The 21,865-nt window shown below is 40.9% G+C and overlaps 1 protein-coding gene and 1 long non-coding RNA gene across 4 annotated transcripts in view; one reads left to right on the top strand and one right to left on the bottom strand.

The window, feature by feature from the left end:
- Positions 1-17,697, bottom strand: part of LOC143646929 (uncharacterized) — a 30,905-nt gene extending 13,208 nt beyond the window's left edge. The window contains exons 1-2 of one of the 2 annotated variants that reach the window (XR_013157751.1): positions 14,170-17,697; positions 4,662-4,833 (exon numbers count right to left, since the gene is read on the bottom strand). This is a non-coding gene — a long non-coding RNA (uncharacterized LOC143646929). Of the gene's footprint in view, positions 1-4,661; positions 4,834-9,825; positions 11,112-14,169 lie in introns of those variants that run through there. The other variant, XR_013157752.1, reaches the window with a different exon arrangement.
- Positions 498-21,744, top strand: HMCES (5-hydroxymethylcytosine binding, ES cell specific). Of its 2 annotated transcripts, none has more exons than XM_077116365.1 (7): positions 498-602; positions 1,578-1,782; positions 4,677-4,820; positions 5,606-5,731; positions 13,583-13,764; positions 18,736-18,928; positions 20,921-21,744. In XM_077116365.1, the coding sequence occupies exons 2-7, from the start codon at positions 1,600-1,602 to the stop codon at positions 21,152-21,154; spliced, it is 1,062 nt and encodes a 353-aa protein (XP_076972480.1). In that variant the 5' UTR covers positions 498-602; positions 1,578-1,599; the 3' UTR covers positions 21,155-21,744. The 2 variants fall into 2 exon arrangements, with proteins under 2 accessions (XP_076972480.1, XP_076972481.1); XM_077116366.1 differs by having other exon boundaries at positions 507-636.
- Positions 21,745-21,865: the final 121 nt, after the last annotated feature.

Here is a 21,865-nt window from a genome sequence, read left to right as displayed (position 1 = left end):
TTTGAGGGTCTTATGTGATGCATTCAAGTCTTTCTGACTGCTACTCAATTTTTGCCCCAAACTATGAGACAGCAGGCCTGCGAAGTAAAGAAAATGGAGTTTCACTATTTCACCCCTGCAACGACCTGCTGCCCTAGACTTCTAGTTCTCGCCACACAGAGCAAAGCACTTAAGCTTGGAAGAGCTCTGCTAGTGGAGCGATCAGCCTAGTTTTAGGGGACCTTTCCCCCCCTCTCCGAAACCGCAGGGGAACGGAGAACATGTAGGAAAGTGAAACTCAGGGAAGGCTGGGACCGATGAGCCCCCCGCCCCAGTTTGAGCGACCCCCTGGGAACTTTCGGGCCATTCAGATTCCGGGCCCCTCTCCCTGGTCATGATGTGGGGGAGGAGGAGGAAAAGAAGATCCGCCCCTCCAGCGAGAAAATCGCCGCGGGGACCACTGCCGTGGGGGGTGGAGCCAGGCGGAGCCGCGGGGGCGGGGCTGACCCGCTGGGGGGCGGGGCCTGGCGCCCGCTGCGCGGCCCGCCTAGAGCGTGACCCCGCGGTAGTGAGGCCTCCCTAGCCCGCCACCCCCGCTGAGGTGAGGGACGCCGGCTTCTGAGGTGAGGGGACACGCCACGAGCGGCCTGGCCTGGGGTAAGGGACGTGGGGGCCTGAGGCGAGGAAATGCGGGGCGGGCGTGAAGGTGAGGGACGTGGGGCCCGAGGCGAGGGGACGCGGGGGCCTGAGGCGAGGGAATGCGGGGCGGGCGTGAAGGTGAGGGACGTGAGGGCCCGAGGCGAGGGGACGTGGGGGCCCGAGGCGAGGGGACGCGGGGGCCTGAGGCGAGGGAATGCGGGGCGGGCGTGAAGGTGAGGGACGTGGGGCCCGAGGCGAGGGGACGCGGGGGCCTGAGGCGAGGGAATGCGGGGCGGGCGTGAAGGTGAGGGACGTGGGGGCCCGAGGCGAGGGGACGCGGGGGGCTGAGGCGAGGGAATGCGGGGCGGGCGTGAAGGTGAGGGACGTGGGGGCCTTAGGCGAGGAGACTGGGGACCTGAGGCCAGGGAGTGTGGGGCGGGTGTGAAGGTGAGGGGCCAGCGAGGGTGGGGGGACGCAGTGAGGGTGGGGATGGCGCAGGCGGTGAGTTTGGGTCGCGGAGGCTCCCTGGTATGTGGGGATCAAAGAGGAGACACAAGTGAACAACAAAGAGGCCGAGTCTCTCTGCCAAGGAGTTGCCACCCCCGAGGTTAGCCGGACCTTCTAGGAGGGGGAAGAGAGAAGGAAAAGGAATGGGGGCTAAACAGGATAGAGGAGCACCAAGTGGAAGGAGCCAGGCACCCCACAAGTGCTCCCAGGGACCTCATTTCGCCGAACACATAAATTGAGCAACTGGTACTTGGGGGAGCAGACGCTGAGCTGCTACAACAGGCATAGTCCTTGCCCTAATGGAGCTTCTTGGAAGACCTCAGACTTGGGGTTATCTAGTGCTCTGAAGAAATGACCATTACTTGGGAATCTTAAGAGAATGCTGTGAATAAAGGAATAAGATCCAATCTTTAAGACATTGCAACTTTGCACTAACCTTTTGTGATTTAAAGGTGCAATTGTCAGTGTTAAAGAATGTGCGGGCGAACATCCTGTCACTTACCTAGAGAGTTTCTCACAAGAGCTTGTGCCTACCGGGACCGCCAGGGCCAGCAGCGGCTCCCAGAATGGAGAGACTCCGACAAGTATTACCCATCTTACAACAAGAGCCCCCAGTCCAACAGCCCAGTGCTTGTGTCTCGACTGCACTTGGAGAAGGTAATCGCTTTCTCTGTACCCATCGCAGCTTCTGGCTCAGCCTTGGGATGCTCGTGTACTCCTGTTTGGTTTAGTGTATGCTCAGCCTCTGAGATGACACTAAACACCAGCTTTTACTGATGGTTTTCTAACACCAAGTTGAGAATCACTTGGCTTCACTGAAAGAAGAATTTTATTGGTAGCTTATAACCTTAGGAAACAGTTCAGTATTCTTCAGGCTCAATTTAAGTGCCTTCTCTATACAAGGCATTCTAGCCTTAATGTGCACCAAATTAATTTGAGCCTTTTATTTGAATACATTTTTTTTTTTAAGGTAGCAGCTTTCAGACCTCACTAATCATCGGGATCATTTGAATATGTTAAAAAAGAAAAATGACTTCTATATCCCTTACCAAGCCAGCTAAATTCCAGGGCTGGGGTAGGATAAACGCCACTTGCTCCTCTGATGTTTTCAGAACATTGAAAAGTTTCTATTCTTTCAGCTTGTGTTTTCAGTCTTTGTATGCTTGCTCCTACTGCCACCAGAAACAGATGGATTTGGTTTGGTTATCTATGTTTGTACTATTTATCCCTGTAATGTTGGGTATAATAATTTACCATCATGTTTTAGGTCTTTGCTTTATCTCCTGAAAGTTATTTTGTGTGTGTGTAGTGAAGATTTCATTTAGAAATTAATAATTACTCCAGGTCTTGAATATTTTAAATGCCTTGATAATACTTTTTTTGGGGGGGGGTAATGCTTTTTAAAATCTTGATTATTTCCTTCCTGGATTTTGATTCTATTTGATCTGTATTGCTGAAATCACTTTATAAAGTTGATTACATATCCGGTACCTACTCCTTCAGAACTCTCTTGGTAATATGTTAGTCAAAAAAGACTCATGAGATAGTTTATTCTTGAGTTATTTTTTAGAGGATCCATACTTCCCTATTGAAACTAAAAAAAAAATTTTTAATCAGAGATAAATCAAGATAAATATATATCATGGGGAACTTTGAAGGAGAAAGGAAAAAAACAAGTTTCTGAGGATGGCATAATTTGGAGTGAGGAGAAAGAGAAGGATTAAGTATATGAGTCTTTTTTTTTTATCTTACTCTTTTTTAGCAGAAAAATTTGTTAAATAGATATAAAGACAGAAGTACAGAAACCTTATCCTAGGTTACCTCACCAGTGAGGGACAGAGCTGGGATTAAGAGCCACATCTTTGTCCCCAACCCATTAGATACTACTTGGACCCAGGAATGGGGAAGGTGGAGCCCATGGCAAACATTCCTTCTTTTGGATCCGTGGTATGAATTTATTCATGTAGAGTTTTAACTTCATGACATTACTTAGTTTTGTTAAGTATTTTAATAAATACATGGTTTCATTTTTCTAAAACCTATAAATTGTGAAGCAAAATTAGAACCATTTCAGCAGTTCGTTATTCCAAATCAACGGCCAGCACATGTGTACAGTTTGCAGTATTTGCATTTGAAACCACTTATTTGCAAATTATTTCCTCTTTTGTTTATCTGCCTCAGCGCCTCCAGCTGTTCTGGTCAGCAGTCCAAAAGGGTAGGGGAAAAGATGACTAAAACTGAGCAAAATTTTCAGTATTTTGGCTTCCCAGCCACTTTCTGTTCATATCCCCAGTAGAGGGCAGCCTCATGTTTGTGTTTGGTTTACAGCTGTTCAGTGAACACATTCAAATGTTGGAATTAAAGGTGGTCAATAGAATTTGTGAAAAAAGGATTTTTCAACTTAAGCACTGACATTTTGGGTGGGATGATTCTTTAGGGAGCTCTTGTGTGCATTGTAGGGCTTGAGCAACATAGCTGGCCTCTACCAACTAGATGCCAGTAGCAGTACTACCACTACCCCACCCTCAGGTCTTGACAACCAAAATTGTATCCTGACACTGCCTCTCTCTCTCTAGTTAATGTTCTTGGAATCTTGCTTTTTCCTCTACTCTTTTTTTTTTTTTTTGTACTCTCACGTTACATTCTGTGCTTGATTTACTCCCAGAGAAACCTCATTTATCCTCATGACTCTAACAAACACCTTTATATAGAAAAGTTTTAATATTTAAAATAATCCTAACCTTAGAGAAATATCTAACTACCATTAGAGCACTTATAATATGCTACACATTTTATCTACATTATGTTTAATTCTTAAAAATGATCTTGAAAGGTAGGGTTTATTTACTCTATTTTTATGGATAAAATTGAAAGTCTAGGAAATTGAGACTAGTTCAACCTCTTAAATAGCAAAGAAGAGATTTTTTAAATCGGGATCTCCCTATAAAGCCATGTTCTTTCTGTATACCAGGGACTGGCAAATGGTAGTCTTGAGGTCAATTCTGGCCCGCTACCTGATTTTAAATAAATTATACAAAGCATAGCCATGCTTACTCATTTGCATATTGCCTGGCTGCTTTGTTCTATCAGTGGTACAGTTGAGTAGTTTCAGTAATTGCAACAGAGACCACATGAAGTGCAGGGCCTAGCAGTATGTCTCTTACAGAGTACGCACTAATTAAGTATGTAGAAACTAAACCTCTTTGTGTTTCCCACCCTACCCAAGCAGAATGTCTTATATTCTAATAAATGTGATTGTTAAGTCAAAAGTTTTCCATACCATGATAAATCGTCAAAATTGTTTTCATGTAGAATCATTCCCATTTAATAATCTTCTCTTTTTCTTTTTTTTTTACATGGGCAGGCACCAGGAATTGAACCCGGGTCCTCGGGCATGGCAGGCAAGCACTCTTACCTGCTGAGCCACCGTGGCCCGCCCTTCTCTTTTTCTTTATCTATCAAAATCTAATAGTAATGTAATTGTGTGCTAAATTTTGTTTTCTAAACTTCATTATGCTCTCCTAACTTGATCTTACCTTTCTTTGTGGCAGGATGCAGACTCATCTGAGCGTGTCATTGCTCCCATGCGATGGGGCTTGGTCCCATCTTGGTTCAAGGAAGGTGATCCTTCCAAACTACAGTTCAACACTATTAACTGTCGTAGTGATACCATGATGGAGAAGCGATCCTTCAAAGTAGGTAGCTGATCTAGGGAGAAGATACATATCATGCTGTCATTTCTAACAGAGATATTAGTACCTGAGAATTATAATAAGGTTCTCTTTGGAACCTTTCTTAAGATTCTAAAGACTGTTGTTAATGTTGAAAGTATTCTGTTTATTATTGTGTAACAAACCATGCCAAAACTTAGTGGTTTAAAACAACAGTTAATTATTATCTCATATTCTGTGGGCTGAATGTCCTCAACTACATGGTTTTCACTTGGGTTTCTTATGCAGTTATGAGCACGAGATGTCCGGGATGGTTTATTCACCCACAAACCTCGCATGGGGGTCTCAGGGTAGTTGGGCTTCTCACAGGGAGTCTAGCTTACTCCAGAGCTCAAGATCCAAGAGAATTGAGCAGAAGCTATAAGACTTTGTGACTTAGCCTTGGAAGTCACATAGCATCACTTCTGCTGCATGTTATCTTATACAGAGCCAGCCAAAATTCACTGTGGGAGAGGACTACATAGAGTATAAATACTGGGAAGCATGGGTCATTGGGGGTCCAACTTTGGAGACTAGTTACTGTTTGTTAGAGAGCTGGTTAATTTTGTACACATCATTTAATCTACTCAGCATCTGTTTGAGTAAATGCTGTTATCACCACTTTATCCGTAAGAAAATATAGGAACAGTGAAATTAACTGTTTTAAGATTACATTGGTGGATCTGAGATTTTAAGTCAAGTCCATATAATGGCAGTCTATGAAACATGATTTATTACTAAGACCATACCTTGCTCATATTTTCCCTCAGGTGCCTCTGGGAAAGGGAAGACGCTGTGTTGTTCTAGCAGATGGATTCTATGAGTGGCAGCCATGTCTAGATACAAGCCAGAGGCAGCCCTACTTCATCTACTTCCCCCAAACCAAAACAGAAAAGGTATCTTCATCAATACTCATAGTGGATATTTGGAAATCCGCTATGAAGCAAATTAATGCAAGGAAGCACATTTTTTTCTTCATTCATAGTTTGTTTTTTAATAACAACTTTACTCAGAAAAAGTGTACCTTTTTACATTGTACAATTCATTGGTTTTAATTTTTTTCCGAGTTGTGCAACCATCACCACTGTCTAATTTGGAATATTTTTATCACCTCAAAATGAAACTCTGTACCCGTGAACATACACTCAACATTATCCTCTTCCCACAGCCCCTGGCAACCACTAATGTACTTTCTCTATATCTAGATTTTTGGACATTTCATATAAATAGAATTATACCATATGTGGTCTTTTGTAACTGGTTTCTTTCACTTGGCATAATGTTTTCAAGGTTCATCCATGTTTTAGCATTTGTCAGAACTTCATTTTTTTATAGCGGAATGGTATTTCATTATATAGATACGTCACATTTTATCCATTAATCAGTTGATGGACATCTGGGTTGTTTATACTTTTTGGCTATTGTGGAAAGTGTTGCCACGAACCTTTCTAGTGAAATTGATAGGTCATGTTATGGTAATTTGGTGCTTAACATTTCCCTCATAGAGCTTTCATTTTAAGGCAGTAGATTTGACCTATTCACAGCATAATATTATCAGAAGATTGAAAATAAAACAGACATACCAACATTATGGTTTATCATCCTAACATTGCTAAAGCATTTGAGTTTGCTTTGTTTTTAATTGTTTCTGAAGAAGGTGTCATCTCATTTTTTGGGACTTCTCATAGTAAAGGAAGTTTGTCTCACCCTCAGAAAATCTGCTCTGTAGCCAGTCCAGTAAGATACATATGATTTGTAGGAGATAAGACTGTTTAATCTAGAATAATTAATATATATTAATTATCATAACAAATAGTAAGTGCTTTCTATGAGCCAGGTACTCTTTATAAGCTTAATGTATATTAATTTATTTAGTATTTTTATAACCATGTCACAGAAAATGCTATTATTTTCATTTTACAGGTGAAACTGAGACACAAAGAAGAAAAGTAAAACTATCTTGTTCTCTTAGACAGTTTTTTTGAAGCTTTTTATTTACATTTTTAAAAATCTTTTATTTTTTTAATATTTTTATTTAAGAAATCTTTGCACACACATACAGTCCGTACATGGTATACAATCAGTGGCTCACAGTATCATCACATAGTTGTGTATTCATCACCATGATCACTTTTAGAATATTTATGTCACTCCAGAAAAAGAAATAGAAAGAAACAAACTCATATATACCATACCCCTTACCCCTCCCTCTCATTGACCCAAATAATTGGGTATTTCAATCTACCCAATTATTATTTAAAATATACCAAAAACGGAATGGCTTTTAAAAGGGGGAATTTATTAAGTTGCAAGTTTACAGTTCTAAGTCCATGGAAATGTCCCATCTAAAGCAAGGCCATAAAAATATCCAATCAAAGGCATCCAGTGAAAGAGACCTTGGTTTAAGAAGACCAATGATGATCAGGGTTCCTCTTTCAGCTGGAGAGGCACATGGTGAACATGGCAACGTCTTCTAGCTTTCTCTCCAGGCTTTGTTTCATGAAGCTTCTCTGGGGGTGTTTTCCTTCATCTCCAAAGGTATCTGGCTGCATGGGCTCTGGTAGTTCTTATGGCTATCTTGTTGTTCTCAAGCTTTCTCCAAAATGCTTCCTCTTTTATGGCACACCCCCTATTATTTATTTTTTTTTTCCTTACCTTTTTTTTTTTTAACATGGGCAGGCTCCGGGAAGCGAACCCGGGTCCTCTGGCATGGCAGGCAAGCATTCTTGCTGCTGAGCCACCGTAGCGCGCCCTCCTTACTTTTTAACTCATCTGTCCATACCCTGGATAAAAGGAGCTTCTATTTTACACAAGGTTTTCACAGTCTCACGGTCACATTGTAAAAACATATAATTATACAATCATGTTGTCCTAAACTCCTATTTTAACTTCACCAAACGACCATTCATTTATCATACACTTATTAAAGCCCTTACTTCTTGGTGGTATGGGCAAGAAATAGAAATCTCTACCATTTTATGGTAAGAAACCAATGTAAAGAGTTTTATATATTTGGGAAAGAGCTGGAATTTGAATGTGTAAGTTTGTGGCTCCCTAATTCATTGCTTCAGTTTTAGTGTATAGCATGAAATACTTTTGTCTCTAATGGTTAAAAGTGAATCCTAGTAGCATTTGGTTGCTAAAGTCTGTCTCTTGTATTGTTTTGGGTTGAAAGATTGTTGGCTTGTCTGGAGGCAATCACATGGCTACTGTGATACTAGATCAGGAGCTTTAGCCTTAAAATAATTGATTATTTTTTCCCCGTTAAGGTCTTTTCTGTGCTTAGGAGCAGTTCTATCTTGAATGAAGGGTACTAGGAAGATGGGGGCTAGAGTGGATATTAATTTATCAAAGATGAAGAAATGCCAGTATGTAGAATTGTCCATGTATGACTTCTTTCCCTTTAATTCCAGGATACCACTCTTGTTTCTTCATATTAATTTTTTATTGAGATGAAATTCACTATTATGACCATTTTTTACAATTCACAATGTCATGCATCCGTTACTGCTTTCTAATTCCAGAACATTTTTACCATCCTCAGAAGAAACCCCACATTCATTAAGCCCCATTTCCTCTTCGCATAGTCCCTGGAAACTACTGATCTGCTTTCTTTCACTTAGCATCATGTCTTCATTACAACAAGGTTCATCCATGTTGTAGCATGTACCAGGACTTCATTCCTTTTTATGGCTGAATATTACTCCATTGTATGCATTTACATTTTATTTATTTTATTTTGTCCATTTATCCATTGATGAATTTTTGAACTTGTTTTAGTTTGCTAAAGCTGCTGGAATTCCAAATATCAGCAATGGGCTGGCTTTTAACAGTGGGAATTTATTAGTTTACAAGCTTACAGTTCTTAGGCCATGAAAATGTCCAAATCAAGGCAACAACAAGCACTCTGGTTATCTTGGAACTCCTCTGTCACATGGCAAGGCACATGATGGAGTCTGCTGGTCCTTCTGTCCCAGGTTTTGTTGCTTTCAGCTTCTGACTGCTCCATCTATGGCTTTCTTTCTGAGCTTCTGTGTCTTTTTCTCTGTCTTCTATGTGTTTCTTTCTGTATTTCATCCTCCTATAAAGGACTCCAATAAGAGGATTAAGGCCCACCTTGAATGAGGTGGGTCACCTCTTAAGATTCTTACAGTGGGTCCATACCCATAGGGATGCATTAAATTTAAGAAAGTGATTTTCTGGGGTATATACAGCTTCAAACTGTCTGAAGGTTATTATGGAAAATGCTACTATAAACATTTGTGTACTAGTTGTATGAACTCATGTTTTCCTTTTTCTGGGCTATTCCTAGGGGTAGAATTTCTGGTTCATATGGTATTTTTGTATTTAACTTACTGAGAAGCTGCCAAACTCTTTTCCTCAGCAACTACACCATTTTACATTCCCATCAGCAGTGTACAAATAAGTGTTCCTGTTTCTCAACATCCTCGCCAAAATTAATTTTCTGGTTTTTTATTATAGCCATACTAGTTGGTGTGAAGTATTTTAAATTAAGGTATGTACATGGTTTGTTTAGACATAATGCTATTGCACACATAGTAGACTACAGAATAGTATAAATATAACTTATTAAATATTGGGAAACCAAAATTTGTGTGACTTGCTTTATTGCAGTAGTCTGGAACTGAACCTGCAGTTTCTCAAAGTATGCCTATGGTTTCCATCTCTCTGCTGGAAATTCTCTACCTGTTCTTGCATATTACCCACCCTTCCCACAAGAGCCCTTAATATATTAATCATATATATTTTTTTGCATCTCATAATTTATTTGGTTTCTAGACATATGATTATAGGACAGTAGAGACAGATAAATAATATTTATGTCTGGAAATAGGCATGCTTACTCTTCTATTAAGCCATTAATATGAGAGGTTGAAATCAATCTAGTCAGGAGTTGAAGTGGGTTTGTGTTTTGCTGTTGTTTTAACTACCTTTATTCACCACAGGCTTTAAATTTCTCAGGTGTTACCTTGTGCTTAGGCTTGGGGGGTGATTTTCCACAAGAATTTTTACAGTAGTCCTATTCCACCCTCTGCTGTAGGTCTTTCCTTTGAGTCTGTGCCTTTGAGAGGTTCTCTCAATGCTTTTGTCCCTCCCATAGCAATAGAACCCTGTTGCTTGTTGCTTAGTGTTTGCTAACCTGGGGGACTGTTCTCTCTTATTTTGGTTCAGGCTCACTCTCAGGCAGACCTGTATCCATTGGACTCAGGCTCAGGCTTAGGCTTTCTCAGCAATCCTGCTTCTCCCCTAGGGGGTAGAGGAGTTTATCTGTCACCCTTTTCCAGCTGCAGTGGGTCTCCACCTTTATCCTAGAGACAGCAGGGCTTATTGCCCTTTTCCTGGCAGCCTAAGGCTTGTGTTCCTCAGGAGAGAGGTGACCAGGTGAGGCTTCATGCCTTTCCAGCAACAGAGGAGTTTCCTCCTCCAGGACTGAACCACTCAGGAGGGCTCTCTCCAGTCTTCTGCCTTGCTGCAGTCTTTCTCGTGAACACCCTGAGAGGTCTCGGGGGAAGAGCCTCCCCCGATATCCACAGCTTGCTGAGGTTCTGTACTCTCACGTTGGCCCACGTTCTGCTTTGAGAAGTTTAATAAATTTTATCTGAATTCATATCTGCTTCTCTGGAGGCCTTGTCTTCCTCCTGTTGCCACAGGTAAGCCAGTACCTATGTCTGTTTTCTCCTTAGAGGCTCCTGTCCTTCCTTAAATTTCAAGCTAATTGATTTCCCTGTAACCTTATTTCTCTGGTGGATTTTAGTAAGGTTATGATTTTGTTGATTATCCAGCTTTTGTTTGTGGTTAGGGTGAGAGGGACACACTTTCTGTATTCTAGGCCTGGAACTGAATTTTCAGTGGCACGTAGATGAGAGAGGATATGAAGATATTTTGGGCAGAAGGAGGTGCTTGGGCAAGACACAGGGCCATGAAGTTAGTTTTTACAGACAGCTGGTTTGGATTCAAATTAATATAGTGACTTCCGGAGGAGATGGCGGCTTAGTAAGACGCGCGGGTCTTAGTTCCTCCTCCAGAAAAGCAACTAAAGAAACAGAAACAATACGAAACAGCTCCCGGAGTCACGACAGAGACCAAAAAGACAGCGTACCCCATTCTGGAACGGCTGAACGGGCAGGGAGAATCCGCTGCGGTGAGATACCCGAGGGGCGCACGTTTTCCCGGCCGGGGCGGCTGGCGACTGGGGTCCCTTCCACGCACGTGGCTCCCCGGTCTGACTGGGAACGTTGGATAGCGGGGCCCTCCTGTCACGCTTGGCGTCTAAGGCCAGCTGGGCAATTTGGACTGGCACTCCCCCAAGCCGCGGCAGCCAGCGACCCCCGCCTCCACACGCGGTTTCCCGGGCCGACAGACGACTGCCACAAGCGCCACCTACTGGGCAGGAAAAGAAAAACAGAGCCCAGAGATTCCACAGAAAAACCTTTCAACCAGCTGGGTCCCACACCCAGGGAAATCTGATCAAATGCCCAGACACCAGCAGAAAATAATGGATGATGCTCAGAAAATTGAAGATATGGCCCAGTCAAAGGAACAAACCAATAGTTCAAATGAGATACAGGAGCTGAGACAACTAATGCTGAATATACGAACAGAAATGGAAAAACTCTTCAAAAACCAAATCAATAAATTGAGGGAGGACATGAAGAAGACATGGGCTGAACAAAAAGAAGAAATAGAAAATCTGAAAAAACAAATCACAGAACTTATGGGAGTGAAGGACAAAGAAGAAAAAATGGAAAAAACAATGGATACCTACAATGGTAGATCTAAAGAGACAGAAGCTACAATTAGTGAACTGGAGGATGGAACATCTGAATTCCAAAAAGAAACAGAAACTATAGGGAAAAGAATGGAAAAACTTGAGCAGGGAATCAGGGAACTGAATGACAATATGAAGCACACAAATATACGTGTTGTGGGTGTCCCAGAAGGAGAAGAGAAGGGAAAAGGAGGAGAAAAACTAATGGAAGAAATTATCACTGAAAATTTCCCAACTCTTATGAAAGACCTAAATGTACAGATCCAAGAAGTACAGCGCACCCCAAAGAAAATAGACCCAAATAGGCGTTCTCCAAGACATTTACTAGTTAGAATGTCAGAGGTCAAAGAGAAAGAGAGGATCTTGAAAGCAGCAAGAGAAAAACAATCTGTCACATACAAGGGAAACCCAATAAGACTATGTGTAGATTTCTCAGCAGAAACCATGGAAGCTAGAAGACAGTGGGATGATATATTTAAATTACTAAAAGAGAAAAACTGCCAACCAAGACTCCTATATCCAGCAAAATTGTCCTTCAAAAATGAAGGAGAAATTAAAACATTTATAGACAAAAAGTCACTGAGAGAATTTGTGACCAAGAGACCAGCTCTGCAAGAAATACTAAAGGGAGCACTAGAGTCAGATACGAAAAGACAGAAGAGAGAGGTATGGAGTAAAGTGTAGAAAGAAGGAAAATCAGATATGATATATATAATACAAAAGCCAAAATGGTAGAGGAAAATATTATCCAAACAGTAATAACACTAAAAGTTAATGGACTGAATTTCCCGATCAAAAGACATAGAATGGCAGAATGGATTACGACCCAGCAATACCACTGCTAGGTATCTACTCGAAGGACTTAAGGGCAAAGACACAGACGGACATTTGCACACCAGTGTTTATAGCAGCATTATCTACAATTGCAAAGAGATGGAAACAGCCAAAATGTCCATCAACAGAAGAGTGGCTAAACAAACTGTGGCGTATACCTACGATGGAATATTATGCAGCTTTAAGACAGACTAAACTTATGAAGCATGTAATAACATGGATGGACCTAGAGAACATTATGCTGAGTGAGTCTAGCCCAAAACTAAAGGACAAATACTGTATGGTCCCACTGATGTGAACCGACATTCAAGAATCAACTTGGAATATATCATTGGTAACAGAGACCAGCAGGAGTTAGAAACAGGGTAAGATAATGGGTAATTGGAGCTGAAGGGATACAGACTGTGCAACAGGACTAGATACAAAACTCAAAAATGGGCAGCACAGTAATACCTAAGTGTAATGTAACTAGGTTGGAACACTGAATGAAGCTGCACCTGAAATATGGTTTTTTGTTTGTTTGTTTGTGTGTTTGTATCTTTTGTTTTTGTTTTTTTCTTTTTCCTTTTTATATATATATTTTTTTATTAGTATTATTATTTTAATTCTCTTCTCTATATTAACATTCTATATCTTTTTCTGCTGTTTTGCTAGTTCTTTTCCTAAATCGATGCAAATGTACTAAGAAATGATGATCATACATCTGTGATGATACTAAGAATTACTGAGTGCATGTGTAGAATGGAATGATTTCTAAATGTTGTGTTAATTTCTTTTCTTTTTTTTTGATTAATAAAAAAATTTTTTTAAAAAAGCCTCTCAAAATTAATATAGTGAGTGAAAGTTGGAAGGCATGGTGGGCCTGATTATGGAAGGACCTGGGTGGATGCTTAGTGAACATGCTCAATTATATTCTGAAGCATTGAAGGGCCATAAATCTACAGCTTTGGTGGACATTTATCACCACGCCTCTTTTCTCTGGTGACTAGACCAGAGGGGTTAATAAGGCATGGGCTAAATAACTTGTGAAATCATGGCTATGTTCTTAGGTCTGGTAGTGATACCCAATCTGTGTAAAACAAGGCTGTTGAGTTTCTAATCTGCCATTGTATTTTGCTTCCAGTCAGGCAGCATTGGTCCTGCCAGCAGTCCTGAAGACTGGGAGAACGTCTGGGGCAATTGGAGGCCACTGACAATGGCTGGGATCTTTGACTGCTGGGAGCCCCCAGAGGGAGGAAACCTCCTGTATTCCTATACCATCATCACAGTAGATTCCTGCAGAGGCTTGAGTGACATCCATCACAGGCAAGTCAAATTTCTTATCCCTGGGTCAAAAAGGATTCACAGGAAGGTTTGTCCTTTTGCTTTTAGACAGGAAGGTTTGTCCTTTTGCTTTTAGACAGGAAGCTTTTAGAATTCAAAGTTTCTTTATTAACAGATTTAAAAAAATGGAAAACTAAGTTGCCTCGCAAAATACGGTCAGTTCTGCTTTTGCATGACACGTATGCCTAAAAATCACTGCATTGTGCAAAATCATGGAATAAAAACCACAGAGCTTATGGGGAAGATGGGGTTAAGGGCGTAATACTTAAAAACTTTTCTCAGTGAAATGTTTTAAAAAGACAGGAACTTAATAAAAATAGTTTATAGTTTCATACATGTGAAGTGGTTAAGAAATACATAAATAACGCAATACATATAGCACCTTACCTTAAAAAAGGCTTGAAGTTCGCTTGCAGAAGTAGCTATCAGAAAGGTTGCAGCTCTTGGGTTATTGTGATGGTAGAAGTATCCAAATTTGTGATCTTAAGTTTGTGTAACCTTAAATCGGGGGGCATATTTTTCTGCCTTTGAAATGTAGCTCCTTACAGGTGTGCATTTATAGTAGATACATCTCTTGTCAAAATTGAAAATTTCATCAGATAAACTTCTGAATCATTGCTGAAAATTCTTTTGTGGCTTTTTCATCTGTATTCATGGTTTTGCCCAACAACTGAAAGTCTTTGGAAATTGTAGCAATATATTAAATCATCAACCCCCTGCTAGCACAGACCTGCATGATTTCAGGGCTTTGTATATAGATAGTGTTTTCTCTTTGGGGGAAAGATTCCAATTTTTTCCCTCTTTGGCATTCAGTCCACTTGCCACATAATCTTTCCATTTCTTTTCTTCCTATAGGCTTTGTTGGTAATGACTTTGCAAGTTATAGAAGTTATGGACCCACATTAGTGGATTCCTTTATCACTGTTGCAAGGGAGATATCACATATCCTCTTTTTTTTGTTTCAAAGTGCCTTTTGATTTCGAGCCTCTCCTTAATACTTCAAGTTTTCCATTTGCATGCACAGCTTGACATGTTCTTTTCTTTCTTTATTAATTTTTAAAATATTTTTGTTGACAAATCACACACGCACAATCCATACATGGTGTACAGTCAGTGGCTCGTAATATCATACATAGTTGTGTATTCATCACCATGATCTTTTTTCTTTTAATTTTTATTGGTTTTATTGAACCAAATAATATACAAACACAAATACTCTTAACATATGAACATTCCATACTTGGTGTGCAATCAGTGGCCCACAATATCATCACATAGTTATATATTCATCACCGTGATCATTTCTTAGAACATTTGCATAACTCCAGAAAAAGAAATAAAGAGAAAAAAGAAGAAACATACATAGCATACCCCTACCCCTCCCTCTCATTGACCACTAGTATTTCCCTCTACCCAATTTATTTTAATATTTGTTCCCCCTATTATTTATTTATTTTTAGTCCATATGTTTTACTTATCTGTCCATACTGTAGGTAGAAGGAACATCAGACACAAAGTTTTCACAATCACACAGTCACATTGAGAAAGCTATGTCATTATACAGTCATCTCAAACAAACATGGCTACTGGAACACAGCTGTACAGTTTCAGGCACTTCCCTCTAGCCTTTCTAATACCACTTAAACTAAAAAGGGGATATCTATATAATGCATAAGACTTAACCTGCAGGATAACCTCTCGATTCTGTTTGAAATTTCTCAGCCGTTGACAATTTATTTTGTCTCATTTCTCTCTTCCCCTTTTGGTCTAGAAGGTTCTCTCAATCCCTTGATGCTGAGTCCCAGCTCATTCTAGGATTTCTGTCCCACGTTGCCAGGAAGGTCCACACCCCTGGGAGTCATGTCCCACATGGAGAGGGGGAGGCAGTGAGTTTGCTTGCCATTTTGGCTGAGAGAGAGAGGCCACATCTGAGCAACAAAAGGGTTCTCTGGAGGTGACTCTTAAGCCTAATTTTAAGTAGGCTTAGCCCTATCCTTTGCGGGTATAAGTTTCATATGAACAAATCCCAAGATTGAGGGTTCAGCCTATGGGTTTGGGTGTCCTCACTGCTTGTGAGAATAACCATGATGATTTTTAGAACATTTGTGTCACTCCAGAAAAAGAAATAAAAAGAAAGAAGAGAGTCATACATCCCATACCCCCTTACCCCTCCCTCTCATTGACCACTAAAATTTCCATCTACCCAATTTATTTTACTCCTTACCCTACTATTTATTTTTTATCCATATTTTTTTTACTCATCTGTCCATACCCTGGATAAAAGAATCTGACAAAAGGTTTTCACACTCACACAGTCACACTGTAAAAGTTACATCTTTATACAATAATCTTTAAGAATCAAGGCTACTGGAACACAGTTCAACAGTTTCAGGTACTTTCCTCTAGCCACTCAAATACACCATAAACTAAAAAGGGATATCTATATAATGCATAAGAATAACCTCCAGGATAACCTCTCAAGTCTGTTTGAAATCTTTCAGCCACTGAAACTTTATTTTGTCCCATTTCTCTCTTTCCCCTTTTGGTCAAGAAGGCTTTCTCAATCCCATGATGCCAGGCCCCAGCTCATCCTGGGAGTTTTGACCCATGCTCCCAGGGAGATTTACACCTCTGGGAGTCATGTCCCATGTAGAAGGCAGGGCAGTAAGTTCACCTAACTGTTGAATTGGTTTAGAGAGAAAGTTGGCATGTTTTGAACCAGGAAACTCAGATGTGTTTGAGATGTTGAATGAGTGTTTTTATATGTAGAAAAGTTCACAAATGCAAAAGAAATAGCAAAATACAGTCAATGTTGTAGGATAAATTTGGTGAACTGAGGTAGGTGGTACATGTTTCAGGTGTGTACATGAGTGCGTTTTGTGTATTCCTACCAGCCTCAGTTCAGCTGGGTACAGTTTTCTGTCACCTAGCGTTTGTCTCTGATGAAATCATACATAAGCAAGCACAAAATTTATATTATGCTCAAATTGTTCCCTAACATTTCAATTGCATTTAGAACAAATTTGTGTTCCAGCATATGCCAGTGGCAGATCTGGGGGTCTTCCCCTGAGAAGAGCTGCTGCTCAGGGCACAGGTGATTTTCTCCTGTGTGACAACGAGTGCTTGGGGCCCAGGGACAGTCCCTGGTGGCCTGTCACTTGGCATATCGTGTCACCAGGAATGAGTGGAGGGAAAAATCACATGTGGGGACTCAAGGTTTTCTCCCCTGTTGTCCTTAAAATCAAGTTAAATCCCCTTTTTAAGCAATACACTTTTGGAGAAAATGAGGACTAGAAAATAATTGTAAAGGCACAACAATAAGCAGCCTGTGTGGGACGTCTGGTATCACGTAGACAAGCCTGGTGGAGACAGTGGATTTGAGAAGCAGCAGAACCTGAACATAGCATCAAAGTGCAGGCAGCCTAGAAATGCGCTTTTTCTTTTTATGACTGTACTCTATATTTCATTTATATTTAAAACTGAGTTGACGAATATGAATGCAGATATTTAGAGTTGCTGTAGTCATATTTGTTTATGTGCATGGTCTGGTTTCCCTATTGTATCTTACGGTTTAAAGGGGAGAGCAGTTAATGGTTTGTCCACACTACTTTTTTTTTTTATTTATCATTATCCCCCCAGCTTCTGTTCTTCAGGTGTATAGCTATTTTTGTATTATGAAAAATGATAGATGATGCAGGAAAGTTTCTTTGGAAGCACTTCTGATATTGTGCAATGCACTTGGGGGTCAGCTACACTTGACTGATGCATGATTTATCCGATGTCCCTGCCACTTTCTGAGATAAAGCTGCTGTTTTATCAAAAATGCCAGCAACTGTGATTTAGAATTTATAAACCTCCATTTTCAAATAATTGTTCTGATTACTTTCTGCCTTGGCAATAAAATGATAAAGGTAATTGCACACAAATGTGAGATAGCACCAAAATACAATAAAGTTAACTTGAATTAGCTTGAAAAAAAAAATTTGTGTTCCAAAAACAAGCATTAGAAGAACTGACTATACTTCATGATTTTTGCCAGATCTGAGCACTCTGAGAATTTACTTTTTGATGTTTCACTGAGAAGAATGCAGTGCTGCACACTGCACTTACTTAGCCTTGTCCTGAGTGAGATCTGTGAAATCATGCTTTGATGTGATGTAGTAGGTCTATTTTTTGCTAATTCATGGTAAAATTACCTTATTTTCATCTAATCTAAGATACCATCCATTTAAACATGGACCATTATTTATATTCTGCTAAGAAAGATAAAGTACTACTAATTAAAACTATGATACAACTCAAAGATGCCATTCATCATAAGATGAATCTGGATTTCAAAGATTTTAAAACACTTTTTAACGTACATTTGATTTGCTGAACTTACATTATTAAACTATTAAAATTGATGTTTATGCATCTATGAAATGTGTACCATGCCTTGCATTGGTCTAGGCCAAAATTTGGAAGCTAAACAGAAGCTCTTTTCCTAACATTCCCAGTACCAGGAACCATCTTTGACGTCCTCTCTGCTTTGCTGAGGCATGGATTCCCTTTGTTCACAAATGTGTGAATAGCCCTTTCTTATTAAAAGTCTTTCACTGGTCATGGGGCTGGAGATTGTTGTTGATATACTAGTTTTCCAGGATCCAGGCTGGGGAATTATAGAAGGTTTACCCATTTGCTAGAGTGTACTCAGGAGTACCCTGGCCGCTAGCCATGTACTATTTGCTGTCTTTGTCCTGAAATTTTGTAAGCAGGCTCTCCAGAGCTGAATTTAGTGCCCTGTTAAGTTGTGTTTGGGAGGCTTCATGGCAGCAGTCAACATGTGATGTGCAGAGAGTGGGTGAGCTGTCCGTCTTTTGTGGTGATTTCAGTTATATGTGGACTCAAGTCTCCTTTCTCTCCATGCCCTCCCTCTACCTCTTCTGACCAGTGTCTTGACTTCCTGTCTAGGATGCCTGCTATATTAGATGGAGAGGAGGCAGTCTCTAAATGGCTAGACTTTGGTGAGGTCTCAACTCAGGAAGCTCTGAAGTTGATCCACCCCACAGAGAACATCACCTTCCATCCAGTCTCCTTTGTGGTGAACAACTGCCGAAACAACACTCCTGAGTGTCTGGCTCCTATTGACTTGTTGATCAAAAAGGTAGGCACTTGTGACTCCTTTCTGAGCTTTCTGTCCGTTAGTATGGCCTATTTTTATAGGATATAATCTTTTACATTTGGAGCTTTAATTTCAACCACCAGTTTCCTATTCCTGTGCCTGGCAGGGTAGACTAGAGCAATGATTTTAAAACCTGACTATGACTAAGGAGTTCTCAGAGGAGCTCTTTAAAAATGTAAATGCTGGCGGCCCTATCTAAATCTACTGAATCAATAGCCGGGGCTGGGGCTTGGGCTTCTGTGTTATTAAGAACCTTCGTTGGCAATTCTGATAATAAATCAAGTTTGTAAGAAAGTTAAAGGAACCCTTGGCCATATTCTATTTTTGTCCCCCCTATGATATTTAACGTCCCTGTTCTATAACTCTGCATCTCAACTGCAAGTTGGAGAAGGAGTTCCTGGTGTCTGTTTTCTTCAGGAAAATTTGAGAGAATCTGTGCCGTGAACTTTAACCTCTTAGAATTAGCATGGAAGTAAAGGTGAATAGGCAAAAAGCCTACAATGGGGAAAGAAGTTCCAGAGCAAAGTGTTCAGCCTGCCCCCGCTGACATTAGGGATAAAGACTTAGAAATAGCCATTGTTTGTAGGTATCATGGAGAGACAAGGCATAGGACATGTCTCTGAGTGTTCCAAGAATAGGCATCTTAGAATGCCTGAGATGTGGCAAAAAGAACAGCTATGCCCTTCCCCCATTTTAAAAAAGTTTTCCATATCCACACCTTTAATAGTCAGTGTCATCTTTTTTCTTTTGTTGTCCTCTGCAAACTCCTGTAACACTGCCACTTAATCTCTTTATTATTATCAAGTATCCCTAAATGTGATTATATGTGCATTAGTTTTGCTAGACATGGCCCCCTCTCACCATGGTTTTCACTCCAAAAGAATTTACATTCTGGAGAGGCAGCATTATACTACTTGAGGATCTTTCTGTTCCAGGTTGGAATGTGGGCATAAGGAAAGCAGAAGGCATTAATGACATCTGAGAAAAGGCTCTGCGGAGAGGCTGACGCTCATCTACATCTCTCCAGCCTCAGTCCCCATCACTCCCCCTGTCTCACAAAATTACATTTTTTCTCTGAGAATACTTCATTCTCTGCTTGTTTGGAGTACTCATCAATTCTCTTCTTTGCCTTGTTCAACACCCCTTCTCTGTGAAGCAAAGAGCTACTCCCCTTGAAGCACACTCATTTGCTCCTTCCTTCCCTTGTACTCCCAAAGCACTTTATATGTGACTTTACTAGCACTTGTTACAAAATAGTTTCTATCCCAGAATTGGGAGTTCTTTGAAGATGGGTGCTGTGTTTTGTTCATTTTGAATTCCCAAAATTAATCATAGTACTTAAGTTCTCCTTACTGTTACTGAATGAAGGAAGGAATGAAATGTGCAGAAGGATTATTGAAAGGCATGCTGAGAGCATGGTTTTAGGACAGAAATCTAAAGCAACAAAATATTCCTTTGAGAAGCAGGTTGTAATTAATGTAATTGTTGCTATTAGGATTGTGGGCTCTGGAGTTGGACCACCTGAGCCCAAATCCGTGTTCCCCCCCTTATAGATATGTGTGACTTTCAGCAAGGGACTTAACTTCTCAGAGACTTGGTGTACTTGTGAAAATAGGAAAATAATATCTATTTCATATTATTTGTTAATATGATCCATGTAAAGTATATAGCACAATGTCTGGCCCTTAATAAGTACTTAATTGCAATTAAGTTTACATGTATAGGGAAAGAGGCAAAGAAAAGTGAAGAGGTTATATAGCTCTGCACATTAGGAGATAGGAGCTGCAAGGTCCTCAGCAGCAAAGAGAAAGAGAACACTTGTGACTACTGGGCCCTGTTGGTCCTTAGGAACATTTCCAGGCCTGAGTCTGTACCTAATGCCTCTTCCCCTGTTTTTTTCCCTTGGAGTTGGCCATCTTCTTAGCCTTTTCCTAAGGCTAAGGGTGGTTTCCGCTTCATCCTCCTTTCTTCTAGGAACCCAAGGCAAGTGCCAGCAGCCAGAAGATGTTGCAGTGGCTGGCCACAAAGTCGCCCAAAAAGGAAGATCCAAAAACACCCCAAAAGGAAGCGTCAGATGTGCCCCAGTGGTCCAGCCAGTTCCTGCAGAAGAGCCCAGTCCCCACCAAGAGAGGCAGTGCAGGACTCCTTGAACGCTGGCTGAAGCGAGAGAAGGAGGAAGAGCCCCTGGCCAAGCGGCCTCACAACTAGTACCCAGAACTTTAGAGACCAGGACAGGGTTTGCTGCACTAAATGCAGCAACTGCTAAGTTTCTTGCATTTTGTTGTGTGCAGCGTAGTGGTGGTTATGGGTGGTGGAGGGAGGAGGTAGCATAGTTTTCATTGACACTTATGGGCTCATGGGGGCATGACTATCCCCGGCCTGACTAGGAACCCAGCAGGCGCTGCAGGGCACTTGCTGGGACCAGACTTCCTCTAGGGCTCCTCGAGCCCTCCCTGGAGTCCTGACCCTGCTGGTGCCCTCACAGCACTAACCTGGTACTCCCAGCTGAAGGATGCTTGCTTCTCAGCCTTTGGGCTGTTTCATCTTTTGGAATTAAGTTCTTAAGAGTTTTTTATATATATTTTTTCTTTTGTTATATTCATGTAAATTACATTTGATAAACTTTCTACATTTTGGAAAATGATGCTATTGTGGGAGTTCTGGAATTTACCCAGTTTTCTGCTGTCATCAGTCCTAAAGAATGGGCTTTGTCAAGAACAGAGGGCACTGGGACTCTCTGAGACAGAAATGCTATTTTGGAAACAATAAAAAGGCTTGATGGGAGGCTCTTTGTTGAATCTCTTTTCATACTTGTCTTAATTCTTGGAAGTTGTCTGACCTGACTGAGTGCCTGCCAAATAGCAGGGATGGTGGGGGAGAACTGGCGGAAACTGTCCAAGCCCCTCTCCTTCCCAGGGG

This window comes from Tamandua tetradactyla, chromosome 9 (assembly GCF_023851605.1).
Source record: "Tamandua tetradactyla isolate mTamTet1 chromosome 9, mTamTet1.pri, whole genome shotgun sequence".
NCBI classification, from domain to species: domain Eukaryota; kingdom Metazoa; phylum Chordata; class Mammalia; order Pilosa; family Myrmecophagidae; genus Tamandua; species Tamandua tetradactyla.
This window is presented reverse-complemented; position numbering and strand designations above follow the sequence as displayed.